At 33.9% G+C, this 17,880-nt stretch overlaps 2 protein-coding genes and 1 long non-coding RNA gene across 5 annotated transcripts; 1 reads left to right on the top strand and 2 right to left on the bottom strand.

Annotated features, from left to right (window-relative positions):
* Positions 1-370: 370 nt before the first annotated feature.
* Positions 371-10,822, bottom strand: LOC108907273 (GMP synthase [glutamine-hydrolyzing]). Of its 3 annotated transcripts, XM_018710883.1 has the most exons (9): positions 10,714-10,822; positions 8,293-8,596; positions 6,158-6,275; positions 5,025-5,815; positions 1,690-1,960; positions 1,183-1,489; positions 933-1,121; positions 636-754; positions 371-509 (listed from the first exon to the last, which is right to left on the bottom strand). In XM_018710883.1, the coding sequence occupies exons 2-8, from the start codon at positions 8,576-8,578 to the stop codon at positions 653-655; spliced, it is 2,064 nt and encodes a 687-aa protein (XP_018566399.1). In that variant the 5' UTR covers positions 8,579-8,596; positions 10,714-10,822; the 3' UTR covers positions 371-509; positions 636-652. The 3 variants fall into 3 exon arrangements, with proteins under 3 accessions (XP_018566399.1, XP_018566396.1, XP_018566398.1); XM_018710880.1 differs by having other exon boundaries at positions 371-754; XM_018710882.1 differs by lacking the exon at positions 10,714-10,822 and adding an exon at positions 9,953-10,035 and having other exon boundaries at positions 371-754.
* Positions 10,823-11,143: 321 nt separating this feature from the next.
* LOC108907253 (protein KIAA0556-like) lies at positions 11,144-15,503 on the top strand. Its single transcript, XM_018710846.1, has 13 exons — positions 11,144-11,202; positions 11,266-11,510; positions 11,565-11,705; positions 11,762-12,027; positions 12,187-12,839; positions 12,900-13,097; positions 13,171-13,308; positions 13,717-13,854; positions 13,906-14,245; positions 14,376-14,729; positions 14,784-15,025; positions 15,077-15,195; positions 15,247-15,503. Exons 2-13 carry the CDS (start codon positions 11,410-11,412, stop codon positions 15,380-15,382), a joined length of 2,826 nt encoding a protein of 941 aa, XP_018566362.1. The 5' UTR covers positions 11,144-11,202; positions 11,266-11,409; the 3' UTR covers positions 15,383-15,503.
* Positions 15,504-16,382: 879 nt separating this feature from the next.
* Positions 16,383-17,289, bottom strand: LOC108907250. The gene is made up of 2 exons (XR_001964324.2): positions 17,021-17,289; positions 16,383-16,899 (listed from the first exon to the last, which is right to left on the bottom strand). It is a non-coding gene; the product is annotated as an uncharacterized LOC108907250 (long non-coding RNA).
* Positions 17,290-17,880: the final 591 nt, after the last annotated feature.

The raw sequence follows: 17,880 nt of genomic DNA, 5'->3' as shown, positions 1-17,880 counted from the left end.
CACTTTTTAGAATCACAAACACTTTTTTTATAACGAATTGAATGTGTAATTTGTATTTTTTAATTATATATCTCTTTAATTACAGTTAAAAATAGATTTAATACGTTTAATTCGACTATTTACTAATAGATGGCGGAGAAATTCTCATAGTTTAGAATTTTCATTAGTTCAAATAGTTCATTTTAGTAGATCAAATGGTTGAAATTATTTGTAGTAGGCATACATTTTTTAAAGCCATTAATTCATACTATCGTTACTACTGAAAGTGCGAAAGTGTATGACAGAGAATTAGTTATTCGTGCATATTTTTTTCCAAATAAATAATTATTTGGTTAAACACGTACTGAAGTTGAAGTAAATTAGACAATAGTTACAAATAAAAAGTTTATTACAGGAAAACTTAAACCGATAACATAGAAATTACAAATGATTAACAATTTTCTTGCATATACTCACAATTATAGTATTATAACATTTGAGCTGTCTTGTGGTGCATTCTTCTCGATAACCTAAACAGATCAGAAAGGTATTGTAACGTTATAATTTATACAAAACAGATTCAAATAATAAAACAAGAAACCTTCTTTAAAGTCTTTTCAATCTAACAAATTACATTAATAATTTATACATCATACGTGGTGGTTTTCGATTATCATTCCCATTCGGTTGTTCCAGGCGGCTTTGAGGTTAAGTCGTATAAAACTCTAGAAATTCCCGGCACTTGTACCACTTCCTGCACCATCCTTTGTACCACCTGGAAACGGACGCTTTCAGCATTTCTGTTATTAGCAAGCAACCGATTTTTAGGCAAACGACAAAAAAAAAGTTTAATTTACGTTTTGTATCAATTTTTTGTACCGCGATGCATGCGAAAACGTCACCTGCCTAAAAATCTCACGATTAGTCATTAGGGAAAATGGGGTGGTACTCACTTCGACAGGCAACTGTTTCCCGGGAATGGCGGGTGTCCCGGTCATGAAGTCGAGCGTGCAGAAAGGCCTGAGAACGACGGATCTCTGACACGAAGGAATCCTTAAAGCCTGATCCCTATCGAAGTGCAGGGGAATAAGAATCACAGGCATTTGACTCACTGAAGCGTTTTGTCCGCTATTATGTAACACCTGAAACAAACAAAACACACTCGTAGCGATTTCTTCGTTTTCCGTTGAAAGTCGTACTTACACCCGTAGCCACGTCGTCACACTGGCGCAAAGTGCTAAGAACGTTACTGGTGAGATAGGTGGGCGTGACGTCGGGCAGGGGCTCCTTAACGATACCGCCGAACACGTAACACACCCGATTGACATTACGGCATATTCTGGGTATAAGGCAGGATAAGAACATCATATCGTCCCAGTCTGGTTCTCTCTCACTTGAAATGCCCACGACGTAGCTGTACGAGCGGCAGTCGCCCTGGACGCCGACGCTGCGGATCGGGAGCAGCGTGGCGGCCAACTTCTGTTTGCTCGATATCCTTCTCAGTATGACCCTGAAATTAACAATGAAGTCAAACAAATGGATGTTCTCCGATACCAGAAATCCTAAAATTAACAATACTACATGACAGATCGAGCTCAAACTACACAAAACGAATCAATCGTAAATAAAAAAAAACTAAACACCTGTTAAATATTTTAAGCAAATACAATTTAGAAAAAAATATATTAAAAAAACGGACGCCCGACTCACCTTTCCTCATCGTTTGTCACTCCTTCCACTCTGTTCAAGAGAGCGTGCTTCTTCTGCAACATTTGATCGAACTCCACGATTATTTTCACTAGAACCTGAGTCTCGGAGAAGTCCCTTTCCATGTAAGGTTCCTCGGCGCACAGGACCCTGATCGCGAGGCCGGGTCCCGGGAACGGGTGCCTCATAACTAATTCCTGTGGCAAACCCAAGTCCCTGCCTATCGCCCTCACCTCGTCCTTGTGGAAGTCCTTCAACGGCTCCACTACCCTACCTGAAAGTACGGGAGACGATTTGTTATTCAACGGAATGATAAAGTTACATGTGAAAATTACATGACATACGGGAAAACGGATAAATGTTGATATCGGCAATTGTTCCTGCATCGTTAGAAACCACAAAAAATGCCGAACGGGGCCGTTCGTCTTTAGGAAGAAAAAAATTTAAAACATAGCGCAAGTCACCATTTATGAAAAAATGGCAAAATTTTATCACGAAGAGTCACTTGGAACCAAATTCTACCACACAAATAATTTCGGAGGAGACTGAAATAATTTAATAACTATTTATTTTTCCCAATAAAAATAATTTCATTTTTTAAAGAGCTTAAAAGCCTTTTTCTTAGCCATTTTTTTAAAATATTAATTTTAATTAATTTTCACAATAAACTTAAATTTGTATTAAATTTTACTTCATATCGCAATAAATAACAGAGACAATAAATTGCTCATAAAAAATGGGACTAATCGGAATGATTGATTCAAATAGACGTTAATTTAGTTGGAAAGTGTTGCAGAATATTTCAAAGAAAAAAACTTAATTTCTATTGCACCCTGTATACTCAGAAAAGTTTTAATAAAATTTCTGTGCCGAAGTCGTCACTGAGGAATAGACCTATAATTAAAAAATCATCCAAATTTTGCGGTCTTTTCTCATAAAATGAAATATTGGTACATTTTTAATATACTTTTAATTTTTCGCCAAATCCCTAAAAATGATCGTCCTCATTGATATTTATCAAAATCAAATGAGACAAAAAACATTCACTTTCAAATTTATTATTTACCATCAGAGCATGCCATTTTCGTTATTTAGCTATGTTGAGTGTGGGCGAGGTATAACCTAAAAATGTATGTCATGTTTTATATGTCACTGCTATTCAATGCCTACTGGCAGAAAGTGTTACTTTGTGCCTACTGGCAAGCAAAGACTGTACATCGTAACACATAGAAGCTGTCCAAAATGTAAAATGCACAAGAATTTGTTTCTAGAGAATTTTTTATAATGCGTAAACAAGAATAAACGAGTATAAATAAATGTGATCATGAAAAAAAGTTAAAAAACTTGAGATATTTAATATTTTTTAAGAATTATGAAAATTTTCACTATTATCGAACTTTCTTTAGAAAATGTTCTCCAAATTTTGATAAAAGCTCTTAAGTGGTTGATATTTTTGCAAAATTTAAGAAAATTCATAAAAACGTTTTCATTTCATATTTCCAAAAAGATCATTTCATGTGCAAACACTCCCAATACTCTCAAGCGTACGGGAAAGTTTTCGCTTTTACAACACTATTCTTATACTGGGTGAAGCATTTATCTTGAGACAAAATAATATTTCGGTTGGACTCGATTATTGCGAAAAAATTTTCAGACAAAAATTGTAAGGCACCGATGGCGACCATTGAAAGGTCCATTTTACGACGTTCAGTTTAGACCTGAAGTGGTGCTTTTAGATCCGAAGTTGATTTTTTTTAAATGGAAACACCCATTTTTTACCAAGGATTTCGATTGAAAAACGAAAAAAAGAACACTTTTTGTTATTATTTTTTCGATTTACCCATATTTTGGCCATAAAACACAAAAAAAGACCTAAGAATCTTGAGACAATAAATTACCTTGTTGAGATCACTTTTTTAAAAAAAATGTTTCATCAAAAGTTGTAGGGTGAAAACGGGGCTATCTTGACATGACCTTGACCTTGATTCAAAGGTCGTTTAAAGATCAAATACACTTCGGTCTTTAGCGAATCATAAAAATCTTCAGAAAACTGAAGAAATTCTTAATTTCAGCAAAAACAAGCACCCCAAAGGGAATAAAAAACTACATACTACGTCCACGTCGTTACTCCTGGGTCGTGATGAAAGTAGTTAATAATTATATAGTTTTTTGACTTTAAAATGACCTTGATATCTGATCTTGTTCTTGAAGTTAAATTCGTATCTTGTAAAACTTCCCGCTCTTGTAAATTTTGAATTTGACCTTCAAACAACCTTGAAGTGAAGGTCAAGGTCATTTTCAAGGTCATGTCAAGATAGCTCCCCTTTTCACCCCACAACTTTTGTATGAAACATTTAAAAAAAAGTGATACCTTGTCTCAAGATTTGTTTTTTTTTTGTTTGTTTTTTATGGCCATTTTATGACCAAAATGTGGGTCAAATCGAAAAAATAATAACAAAAGTATTTATTTCGTTTTTCAATCGAAATCCGTGGTAAAAAATGGGTGTTTTCAGCTTCCGGTCTAAAAACACCACTTCTGGTCTAGACGGAAAGTCGTAATATGGACCTTTCAATGGTTTCCTCGGTGCTTTATAATTTTTGTCTGAAACTTTTTTTTCGAAATAATCGAGTCCAACCGAGATATAATTTTGTCTCAAGATAAATGCCCCACCCTGTATATTAAATATTGTAGGTATTTCTTGCCCCCACACTCGCCCTCAATATCGGCTAACTTGCTGACAGACAGACTGTTTTTGCAAGTGAGCTGAGAGTGCAACACGCTCCTCAGTCGTTCTAGTTGAGTTTTTTCTGCATTTTCTATGGTATTTTTTATTTAGAAAAACTTCTTTCCGAAAATCAACGATTTTGTCCGCGAAAGAGACGCAAGAAAGATGGCCGTTGTTTAGAAAAAAATTGAGGAGTCGCTGAAAAAATCAAAACAAATTTTGCATCAGGGAGTATTTTCCCGACTGTTATGGCAATGCTGGGTCGTTATTCTGCCGTTCGGCATCACCTCTGGTCCTTTTCGATTTTATAGTGAAAAAACTTTATTATTTTAAACATTTTAAGTTTTTTTTTCAATTCAACAAATGATTCGACTATTTCGATGTTTATCTACAAACGTGTATTACAGTATCGGTGAGATGTAACCTACAAAACATTTTGTATCTTTAAATGTCATTGCCTACTGACACATATGCCTACTAATACAAATGACCTACTCATCTAAGTTCGGTAGGCACACGTGTCAGTAGTCATAAAGTAACAACGACATTTGAACATATGACATACGCTTTGTAGGTTACATCTCACCAATACTAGCCGTACGCATTACATACCTTCCTCCCTAAGCTTCCTAATTAGCTGCGAATCATTGTGATGCGTCTTTATAGTATCGGCCTTGGACGAGACCAGCTTCGAGGCGGACTCGATCAAGTCGGGTCTGAGCGTGCCCTGTCCCAAAAACACTTCCTCCGCCTTCAGGTTAAGATCCGCGACGATCTCGTCCGATATCTTCACGAAAATATCCCCGATAATCTTCCGCTTCTCCTCCGGGTTGGACGTCATACAGAGCATCTTGGTGATCCGGGTCCTGGAGTTACCCTCCTGCTTGTCGATGGGCACGACGGTGGTGCCCTCGGAGAAACTCGACCCCGCCTTTATCACCCTCAAGTTCAGCCCGACCTTCTGCAGCGAGTTGTGCACCTTGGCGCTCTCGTTTTTCCTCATGAAGCCGTTGTCGATGTGTATCGCGATGATCTGGTCGGGCCGCAGCGCCTTGTGCAGCAACGCCGCGCATACGGTACTGTCCACGCCGCCGCTCACCAGCAGGAGCACCTTGTTGTTGCCGACGGTGTCTTTGATGTACTTTATGCACTCCGCCTCGCGGCCCTGTATCGTGTAGTTCCCCGTCAGGCCGGCTATGTCGAACAGGAAGTTCTTCAGCATCGTCTTGCCGTTCGGCGTCAGGTCTACCTCGGGGTGGAACTGGACGCCGTAGAGGTGGAGCTTCTCGTTGTAGATGCCGGCGCAGAACGACGAGCTCTGCGCTATGGGCCGGAAGTTCTCCGCCACCTTGTCTATGGAATCGCCGTGGGTCAGCAGGACCTGCTGCATTTTATCCAATCCTCTGCGCAGGAGAGATGTTTTTATTAATTACAGTCACATTTTGAAGAATAGTAAATATGAATTCCTGATATTCGTAAATACATGGTGATCCAAATAATGCGTATCTTGGAAAATTAATTAAAAAAATATATGAATTTTGGCAATACTAGTGTTAAAATGTCATACACGGTGTAGCTTTGATTTTATCCTCGATAAATCAAAGTTGTTCCGTGTTTTTTATTATTTCGGAGGGTTGTATCGAGGACATTCTAAATTTCCGAGAAAGTCCCCTTCTTTACCCTCCTTAATTAATTTCTACAACAAAATTTCTCCCCCGCATTTCATTTTAAGTGTCACTACTTACTTAAAAAGCAAACATTTCGTGTTAACTTCTATGGTAAACACACCATCCTCTCTGGTTTCCCTTCTTGTAACGGTACCACCGAACTCCTTGTTCATCATCTGCATTCCATAGCAAATACCTGAGGACCAAATAGCAAACAAATATATTCTTTTGGTCGGGTAGGTACGTACAAAAAAAAAGTCAAAACTACGGGCGCTTTAAAACAACTTGACAATCTATAAAATAGCATTACATCTATTTTTTTTTTCAATGTTAATTTCCTTGAAATGCTATTTGACAGTAATCATTTGATATATTGAGAAAAATCATAGATATTCCGACACTCCAATTGGTTTCCTAGTTGGATTAAGAGGGTTCTATAGCAAATAGGCAACAGCAATACATTTTTATAGATTTTGTTACACAGTTCGTCTAAATATGAATTAATGCACAAATAACGGACTTTCCCCCATTTTAATGCAAATTTTCTATAAAATGAACTTAGTTTGGAACTCAAATTACTTTTTGTTGTAAAGAAATTTGTAATTTGCTGCTTTTAAACAAGTAAATTACAAATTTCTTTACAACAAAAAGTAATCTAAGTTTCAAACTAACTCCATTTTATATAAAATTTGCGTTAAAATGGGGGAAAGTCTGTTATTTGTGCATTCATTCATATTTAGACAAACTGTAATAAAATCTATAAAAATGTATCACTGGCTATTTGCTATAGAGCTCTCTTAAGTTCAACGACTTGGCTAGCAAATATTAAATAATATTATGATGCCAAAGTGGAACAATGGCAACTTCTACTCCTCTAGAATATTGTGACAATTGATGATTTAACTGGACAAATTTTGCAATTAGTGAACGAAAAACCTTGGTCGAGAAAACTACAAAACAAAGTGTGAAAACTTTAAGTGAAAATCGCTATTATTTTATCAAACAAGTCCTAGATTCTGCGAATTTTCCATAGCTATGGAAATTTTGTAAATCACAGAGCATACCGAACAAAATCCACAATTTTAAATATTCTTTGGACGAACTAGATGTTACAAAGAAAGAAATTTTCAATTTCAAAGACCATTTTTCTGTGAAGATAAATAAAAAGATTAGAATACACTCAACCATTTAATAGTGAACAATATATCGGGCAAGCCACGGACAAGGCCACCAGCACAATTCATGAGCAGAGGGATAAAGAGTGACTGCAAAAATCGTCTGTTTTTTCACAATTCGCAGAGAGAAAATAGATAAAAATATGTTTTTAGTCTCAAATTACTCATCGTAAAAAATTAAGATGAGCATAGCTTTTAGTTTTTTGAAAATTTTCAACCTATTTAGCGGTTGAATAGACGCCCAAAATGAAGAATAGAATATTACCAATAAATATAAAAACTATTAGCATGTAAATTTTTCTATCGAATGATTCTTGATACAAAGAAAGATTTATTCTCACGACTGAAATAAGCATGTTGAATTAGAAAATCCATCCTTAAGCGCGCTCAGGGGGTGGAATCATCCCCAAAAATAGAGAATATCTGCTATGCTAATAGTTTTTATACCAATTGGTAATATTCAAATTCTTCATTTTTGGCATTTTTTCATTCCCTAAGTAGGGGTGATTTGTAAAATTTTCAAAATATTAAAAGCTATGCTCATTTCAGTTTTTTAAGACAAGTAATTTGCAACATATTTTAATGTATTTCTTTTAATTCTCTGCGAATTGTAAAAAAACGGGATAAAATCACAGATTTTTTGCGGTCACTCTTTGATCACATACATAACCCTCTTATTAGAAACAGGGATTGTTTCTACTGGAATCAGAATAGAATTTATGTAGTTCAGTGTTGTTTCTTTATAGTAATATTTAAATATTTAGCTCGTCCAGCAGAAGGTATAAAAATTACAAAAAAAAAAAAGTTAAAAAAATCAGTTTTCACAACAAAAACTGATAAAATAAACTTGTATGTATAAAGATTACAATAGAGTAGTAGAAATATATACAAAATTTCAATAAAGGGGATGTCCCCTTATTGATAAAAGCAGCTTTTGATAGTACAATCAAATATACCCAATATCAATACAACTATACTAAATTTGTAGCAAAGGAAAAAAAATTAATGTATAGACCATCATCAACTCAAAAACCTTACCTAAGACAGGCAGACCTATCCTGAATATATCAGCATCGTATCGGGGCGCATCCTCCGCGTATACAGAATTCGGTCCTCCCGATATAATGATGGCCTTATAGCCACCTTCCTTTATATTAAAAGCGGGAGTGTCTAGCGGCAATATATGGGACTCGACGCACAGCTCCCTCACTTTCCTGTCGATTACTTTGCCGTACTGGGCGCCGGCGTCCAGGATACATATTTTCTCTGGGTTGGGAGCCCCATTGACGTTCGTGTACTGACCTTCTGGATTTAAATTGTGCATAGCTCTTCCCCAACAACACTGAAAAATTCAAAAGTGGTTAGTTGTACGGCACTCTTCACGTGCCATGCTATTTTCTTTTACTTTTAAAATGATCATGTCAGATATGGGGTTTTAGGTTATAATTAATAAGGTCGGTAATAGTGCGCTTCACATGATTAACGTTTATCTCATAATCTCTATTTGTGTACTATATAAAGGAAATTTTATTTGCATCGATATCAATTGATAACCTGTTTTCCGCAAGAACTTTCTCCAAAGCCGCAAATAAATTATTACAAAATTATTTCAGAGGCCTCTTTTACATTTAGTTGTAATATTTCTGTCTTTAGTAAAAATTTCAAACGTATTCTAAATGTTTATACGACATTTTTTAGAACAATAGGTAATTATCACCAATAAATAACAATATTTTTTAATGTTTGCACAATTTTTGTCACAACTTGTGTGTCGTGAACAAATATATTTAACAGTTTATTTAAAAAATATGGTCTGTATAGGTCTCACATTATATACTACTAAATAAAAGAATTATAAGGATAGTTTTGCTGCAAAATTGCTGTTATCTTAAACCAGCTTTGTTTTGCTCCGTCACATAAAAAAATACATGTGAAAGAAAAAAAAACGATATTTTAAATCAGTCCTAAACTCTATGATACATTATACCTTTTTTTTTAAATAATAACAAAGCTATAAATGTAGATCAGATGGTCTTAATGATAGTGTTATCTTGAATTAGCTCTATTGTTTCTATAACTGAAAATTTGAAGCATGAATCAATAATATAATTAAAGATAATAAAAAACCTGAAGTTTTAAAATAGTAAATATACCAAAACAATAAATAGAGAGTTAGCAATCCTTAATTCTTTTCATCCGTTCACGATACTTTTGGTTACTTATATTTAAGTGATAAAATAAAGTATAAAATTGAGAGGTATTTCAGCATTTCCAAATTTTACAAATTTAGAATAGAAATGGTAATAATTTTATTTTATTTTTTTATTAAAGAAGTGTTGAAAAATTAAATTTGCGTGAGAAAAATCCTTATAACAAAATTAGTATAGTGTAGGTTTATATAATACAATCAAAGAAAAAGTTCGTGGTTAAATCACACATTTTTGTTCAATCGTTTTTGTTAACAGAGTACATTTTGCACAGAATCGGGTTAAGGGCAAAGACATTTACAAATATTCTAGTCCCTTTTTGTGATCGAACTTGAGGAAGAGTTAAGTTGTCAAAATAATAATCGGCCATTAAGCAAACAATAAATAAATGTTCAATTTATATTTAGACATGCACAAAAGTAAAATATAATATAAAAGTTGTATTATTATAAGTTACCAATGATAAAAAATTCATTTCGTGTATATAATACCTCTTGATTATAGCATATTTCAACACAAACTTAGAAAGAAAAAAAATTACATTTGTTTCACTACTTTTAAACACTCTATGAGGCATTCTATATTTAACTATGAAGGTGAACATGCAAAATCAGACTACAGAACTAGTAATTTTGAATTTATTTTTGGTTAATTCATTTACAGATTCCTGTTATAATTTCACACATAAGAAAACAAAATTTATTACTAAAATACCCTTTTGGGAATATGTTTAGATACAAAAACATTGAAAAATTTTTACAAAATTGAGATATTAAAGGAGAGTCATTCACAAATTCAAAGTGGGGTTATAACATTCACGATTCATTTGAAGTGAAAATTAACGTGAAATCAAGTTAATATTAGAACGAAAACGTTAAGTTTGAATAAAATCAAAGTTGATAGATATATTTGTAACAAAGCATGTGAATTTAATAATTATAATATATCGAATAACGATGTTTTTGCAACAGACTGTACAACCTAACTGTAAGGATATCATTAGGAACTTTAAGGCATTTTAACTAATACGCCCAAAATAAAATGATTCTCTATTTTATAAATAGAATCTTTAAAATAATTTTATTAACACGTGTTTTCTGCAAATAACAAAAATAACATTATTTTGACAGAAAAACTTGACCTACAACCTTATGGCCGAAAAATTTTAGCGGCTTCTAAAAAATTATATAATACATATGTGATTAAGTAAACAATAGGAGACACATCGAATTAATAAGGTAGGGGTACTTACCTAAGCGGTAGTAACAATTTATTAACAGTAATAAGGAATATAATTTGTTGTTAAGAAAGTGTCAATCACATCACTTTAGACAAAAAGAAACAGTTTTACCGGCTGAGCCATTCCGGGATCTATTTTCAAATGTCATATCTTAAGACAGTTCGAACGTCGCTACTACCGGATTATGGTTATACCAAATTTTGGTTGTAACGGTCGTAACCATTTAGATATAACCGAATGATTCTCTTCCAAAAAAGAAAGGAAAACATACATTTTTTGATTCAGAACTTAAAACATCTAAATCAATTTAAATAAAAGAAACAGTAAAATTTGGAATAATTTACAACTCGTCAGAATGGATGTCCAAGGTGTTAGAAAGTGGGGAATCCCAGCCAGTTTTGGCGGTTAAACTTCAGATATTTTAAAGGAAATGTTTTGGTACACTGGCAGGTACTTGTTCTTATCTATGCTGGCAGAGTTTTACAGGTTTTGTTAAACAAAGTATGTGTGTCACATTTTATTCATTAATTATTCTGTATTCACCCTTATGAATAATGTTCTAAGGTCAAAATACTTATCAATTAGTTGCTATGGAAATGCTACAAATCCAAACAGACTTTTCCTAACTATTCAAAAATTAAAATTGTTTGAGTACTTTATCAACTACATTTTACCTATATCTCAACAAAAATTCAAAGAAAAAAAAATATGAACCCAAATTTAAGAGAAAAAGATGACTGCAATATTCGTAACTCAACAGACATACCTTCCCACGGTTCAATACCCAAATGGTTAGAAGATATAACAGAGTAAGTTTTTAAAGAAATAAAGTTATCTTTCTTACAATACAATATGTACTTTAGGGCAATAGATAAAGAGCATATTCGAACCTTACCTCAACCTGATTCGACTAAAACCAAATTAAAGGATAAATACTCAATAGATAACAGTAAACTGAATAATTTTATTAAAACCGAACAAGCAAAAGAAACGAAAGAAATTAAGTAAGTGGTAATGAAATATTTATAGATACTTATATTATATTTTTGCTATTTTTCAGTGGTGTTTCACACTCAGCTAAATATGGACGGAGATCTTCTTTAGCCAGCCAAATAATCTCGAAAAACATTCCAAAGAATATCGAAGTAATAAATTCTGATTATTTGGTACTGAAATTTGACGAGAATTTCGATTTCAGTTCTTTAAACCGTTCGTCTGAACAAGCGGATCTAGAGAAATATTGGCAAAGCTTAAACCACTTCAATCAGTCGCATAAAGGCAGGCTAAACAGTGGGTCAACTAAAAGCTTAATCGATGAAAGTTTTGGTGAGTGAGAAAGTCTATAATAAAGGATTTTAACTATACAATTTTGTCGTTTCATTTATTACAAATCAATGCACAGTTTCGTAAATATTATGGCACATTATAATGTAAGTTTTGTGATACATTAATCGTTGCGAATAAAAACTGCCACATCTTTTTAAGGAGACAGCGTTCTATCCCCAGTATCGTCGAACAGTGACGACCTGACTTCAGTTTACAGTCCCTCCGTCCTCGAAGACAATGTGCCAAATAGAAGTAAGAGTGCAATGTCAAACATCTTACCGCTCTACATTTATGGTAGCATAAAAAAAGTTACGGAGAAGTATAACGACTCTTTAATGTACAATATAAACAAATCTAAATCTACGGACAGCCTATATTCTTCGGCTTCAATTAACACAGAGACTTCTCAAGATGCCGAGAGAAAAAGTAGTAATATTACTTTCGAAACGAGACTTAATAAGTATAAACAGAAAGTTGCTGAGGAAGAGAGATTAAGGGATGATATAATTCAGGAATTACTCTCCAAAAATGAAAAAATTGGCAGCGGTAGAAGGCGAAGCTACGATTACACCCCGCAGCAGAAGCTGTATAAAAAGAATTCTAAATACAAAAATAAATATACCGACAAAAGAGGGAGTATGATAAATGATGAAGATTTCAAAGAAACTTCCGACATTTTCATTATTCCAAAGCTACCAAGAGGGACGACTATGATTATCGACATCTTAAGTACCTGGGGGGACAAATATTATGTAGGGCTCAACGGAATTGAGATTTTTAGTGCTGACGGGCAATTAGCCAAGGTGAAAAACGTAAGCTGTAAACAAAAACACTTGAAATTGTTAATATTACAAAGAATGTATCTTTTTAAGATTTTTGCAATACCGCCAGATGTAAACATTCTCCCAGAGTGCAACAACGACCCAAGGGTCGTTTCCAATTTACTAGATGGAGTGAATCGCACTCAAGACGACATGCACATTTGGTTGGCACCGTTCGATTTGGGGAGGAGTCATTTAATCACCATCGAATTCTGCGAAGTTACAACAGTAGCTATGATAAGAATTTGGGTATGTTTAAAGGAAAATTTTACATATATGGTCGATAATGTTCATATTTATAATTTAAATGCATTTCTTTCAGAACTATAACAAATCTAGGATTCATTCTTACAGAGGCGTTAAAGACATCGTTATATTCCTAGACAACAAGCCGATCTTTAAAGGGGAAATAGCCAAAGCTTGCGGTGGGATATTGGGTGGGATCCACCATTTTGGTGATGTAAGTATACAGGGTGTTAACACTAAAACAATGGCCACACAGGTCTTGCTGTTATGGCACCTGTGAAATAGCAGGTCGCTTTCTGCCAGTTTGGTCGTCTGGAGGCTAGTCATTGAGTAATAGCGACCGTTCATAGATTGTTACATCCCCATGTCTGTATTTAAAACACCAAAAATAGCTGGATCATTAGTCGGTTCTTCCACCTATGGCATATTGACGAGAACCAGTTTGAAACTGGTATATGACTGGTGGTTCGACTGACAAATGATATTAAAACTGTTTATAATACATATTTAATCAAATTCAATGATTTTATTTATTTCGTTCTCGTAAAATTATGATTGAAGGGTTGCTTTACGTTACAACTTTTTTGGATAAAATTTATTATCTAGGTTCATAACTTTTTAGACGATTTTGTTCACAACCGATGACAATATCCTGGAAAGCATATCGAAAACCGACTCCTCATACTCTTCCCTGACATCAGAACCGAACACACCCCAAGACAACGAAGATAGACCCCCGACATCTACTCTAACGTCAGAAGTAATACGTTTACACTGGTTTTTAAGCAGATAACTATAATATGTATTTCAGATTCGACCCGTAACTGGCGTCTTAAACGTAAGGAAAGCTAGTTTAACCGAGGCCACTGATCAAATATTGCTAGGTGCAAGCGTAATGCAGATCGTAATATTACAAAATTGGGGGAATTCGATAGCAGTGGGTCTAACGGGTATTGAAGTCGTCGAAGGTACCGACACAGTCCTGAACTTAAACGCCAATCAACTGAGTTGTATGTGGGAAGGAAAATATTTGTACCACCTCGTCAACGGGGAAAACATAACAACTAAAGGTACAAACATGTGGCTGGTACCGTATAATAAGGAAAATATCGTTGTTACGGTGGATTTGGATGGGTTTAAGTACATTTCTGGTAAGACATGTAGGGTAGTAATAAATTGTCAAGTTATAAATTGTTATCAGTGTTACCTATTCTTACCTTCCCCCATACAAAGTTACATCCGGTAGTTACTACAGCTTGAAACTAGATTGTAATATCGTAGGAATTCGAATATGGAATTACAACGAAAACCTGGAACTCTCTTACGCGGGTGTCCAAATGATGAAAATTCTTCTAGATGGCAAACCGGTCATCAATCCTGTGAGCAAAAACGAGATATTTGTCCTCCGGAGAGCTCCAGGCAACGAGCACTATGATTTTGTGCAAGATATAAGGTTTTTCGAAGATTACGATACTATCCCTTACCCGTTATCAAATGAGGGACATCAAGCGAATGTTGTCGGTTTCATTATTCAGTTTGTTATATATTCAACATGGGGAGATAAATATTACTGCGGGTTAAACGGGATTGAATTATATAACGAAAAACACGAGAAAATTGTTTTAGAAGAACAAAGTACGTGTTTCTGTTATAAATAAATTAAAAAACCTAATATGCAAAATTTTTTAGACATTTGCGCTTATCCAGAAAGCGTTAATACCTTGCCTAATGTTTCTGGAGACATACGAACACCAGACAAGTTAGTAGATGGCATAAACGAAGATATATCGGGTGGACACTCGTGGTTATCTCCTATTATTCCAAAAAACTTAAATAGGATCTATATCGTAATGGATGTACCAATCTCTGTGTCCTACATTAAAATTTGGAACTATTCCAAGACTTCTAACAGAGGTGTAAAGGATTTTGGGGTAAAAACTTAATAAAACGATGATTTGTTCTAACTATTCTTTTTTTTTAAGGTTTTACTAGACGATTTATTAGTTTGCTGTGGAACTTTAGAGAAATACGATTGTGAGGAGAACGCAAGTCAAATCATTGATTTAAATGAAAGTGATCATATTGTTTGTGACGAGAAAAGGTAAAATTTAAATCATTTAAATAAAATTTTGCTCACTATGTAAAATTTCAGGCACGATCAAGATATTATCTTACTGGACGAAAAGCCACAGGGTGAGACGGGTGGATCAGCTTCGGCAGATCCTACTTTAAGACCTTTCACTTGTATAAGCCCTTATAACAGGGGTTTCACATCGTATAGTCATTAGTTGTGTGTTTTGTACATTTTTTACGCGGAGTTTCTACGTTTGCATAGTTTAAGTGTCTACGTTAAATGTGATTAGTGGTTTGTCTTACTATGTTATTACAATATTTTGAATTAAATGCTAAATAAAGTGGGTACATATTTTATATTCCAATAAAGAATTTTTAATTAGGTCCGTGTTATTTATTAAAATCTATTTTATGAGATCCGCCATATAATAACTTGGAATGATAAAATACAGAAAAAAATATATTTTAATCTTATAATATTTATAAAAATTTGTATTGTACAGTAAATTTGAATATTACCCTTTTCCATTCACAGATAACATAAAAAGTCGATACACGATAAAAGTAAGAACCGCAATATTTCCAGTTCCAGTAAAATATTTACTTGACGGACACTTGCCACTCTTGCCAAATTTTGAGCAATTTTGATATTTATCTAGGATTTTGATCTTGCCAGTGGCAATTAATGACAATTAACAAATTAACTTTCTTTTCTTTTTTTAATCTACGTCATGTGACGTACCCTCAGAGTAATAAGTAAAGGGGAGGCCGCATACCCTATTTCAGTACACAATGTAAACATGTAACCTCAACCTATTGTATGTTGATAAACAAATGATACATAAGTAAACACAATGGTCCCTGGTACAGTGGCGTACCGAGTTTAGGTTTAAAATCTATCATAATATAAGGAAATCATAAAAATTATACTCTGTAATAGAATAAAATCAGAAGTGCTCGATTATTTAAGCTTTCATGTGTAATAAATAGACAATAAATAGGAAAAAGTTAATGGTTTCTTCAAAATCTATAATTAATATTTTAAAAACATTTCCAGAACAAAAGAGTGACTAAAGAAAACTCCTCGATTGAAACTATCATTATACTATAGCTATAGCAATGTCATTGCCTACTATTAATTCTATTATTTCATAGTAGTTCTCGATTACTGGAAGAACATTTATTAAAATAAATAATTTAAATAAAACTACAAGAAAAGGAGCAAAAATATATTTAATTAAAATCTGCTGGAATATAAACAATGCAAAGAAAACAAAACATATTTGTACTAAAAGTAACGGAAAAATGAATTTACATTGAACAACATTTAATCGTATGGGAAAATAAGCATGTTTTAAATGTACGCAACAAAAATAAGCTGAATTTTGAGCTCACAACATTGACAGCTCGTCTCTTATGGAACAGGGACAACATGTGATTGAAGATGTTTTATAGCAACATTATAAAATTTCTTTCACTGGCAATTTCTCGAAGAGGGAACCTTTGAGACGGCACAACCATTTCATCAGCACTGTGCTAAAACGTATTACCTTCCAAATGTTGTATTAATAGGCACAGCTCCATGTGTGAGACATCGTTTTCCAGTTACTGTTAACTTAATATCTGTAGCACGGAAATGCTTCGACAGACATAATTATCCTTTGAAAAATCATATTCAGATATGGCGAAATTTTCTAGCCACACTGCTCGTATCGCAGGATCTTATGGTATTCTACAAATAAACACAGAGCTAGTGTCAGTATCAAAATACAAACATAATAAATTAACAAATAAAATACTTAGGACACCTTACACCCTTGTAAGAACGCCCATGGAAACAATGTCAAACTTACTTGTGAAAAGAAGTAGCACATATTTGGCTCTTTTCCTGTAATTGTCGGCATATTATACGCCGCTTTGGCATTTTTATTGAAATTAGATAAAAAAACAGTTTAAAAAGACACAAAACACTGAACTCGGCTAATATCTATTTCACAACAATAGACTGTAATAATGGCGTCCCCTTTAGAACCGTTTAATACCAGGCAATGATGCCACTTACGGCGTTTGTATTGCTAGGAATTTCAATAATGTATTTTTTTTCAGATATTCAAAATCTATAATTATAAAACAAGTTACAAGAAAATAGTGTCGTAGTCTTATGCATATTACAGTGTAACTAATTTGTAAGTCGAGGTCAAGAATGAGGTAGATCCTTGTACGATAATCAATTAAAATGACCGCTGTACCTAACTGTAAAGATAAAAATGTAACATTGGCATCAACGTCAAGGACGTCACAAGTACCAATGTTTGTAAATACACGTATGTCAACACTTCACTATCGAATGTAAATAAAGGCGTCCCCTTTATTTATTAGTCTGAGGACGTACCAAACCAACTGACAGAAGTGACAGGTATCATTTATCTAGGTCTGAAACAAACTAGAACAGAAAACAGAACAACGAACAACCCTTCCCTGTAATTTTTTTGCAAATAGTTCCCTATTTATCCGCTTGATTTGCAAGTGTCGCTGTCTAGTAGGACAAATCAGTGTAAATCGGGTGAAAGGTGCAACATTTAATTCAACGATTAATATCCAATGTTGAACATAAAACATTTTTTCGTATTTCCTTACCATAAAACAAAGCAGTAAAAACATACATTTTTTTATAAATATAATTTTAAGGGTACTAAGCTAATTCAAATAAATC

The sequence above is a fragment of the Anoplophora glabripennis genome, unplaced genomic scaffold, assembly GCF_000390285.2.
Source record: "Anoplophora glabripennis isolate ALB-LARVAE unplaced genomic scaffold, Agla_2.0 scaffold168, whole genome shotgun sequence".
Taxonomy (NCBI): Eukaryota; Metazoa; Arthropoda; class Insecta; order Coleoptera; family Cerambycidae; genus Anoplophora; species Anoplophora glabripennis.
This window is presented reverse-complemented; position numbering and strand designations above follow the sequence as displayed.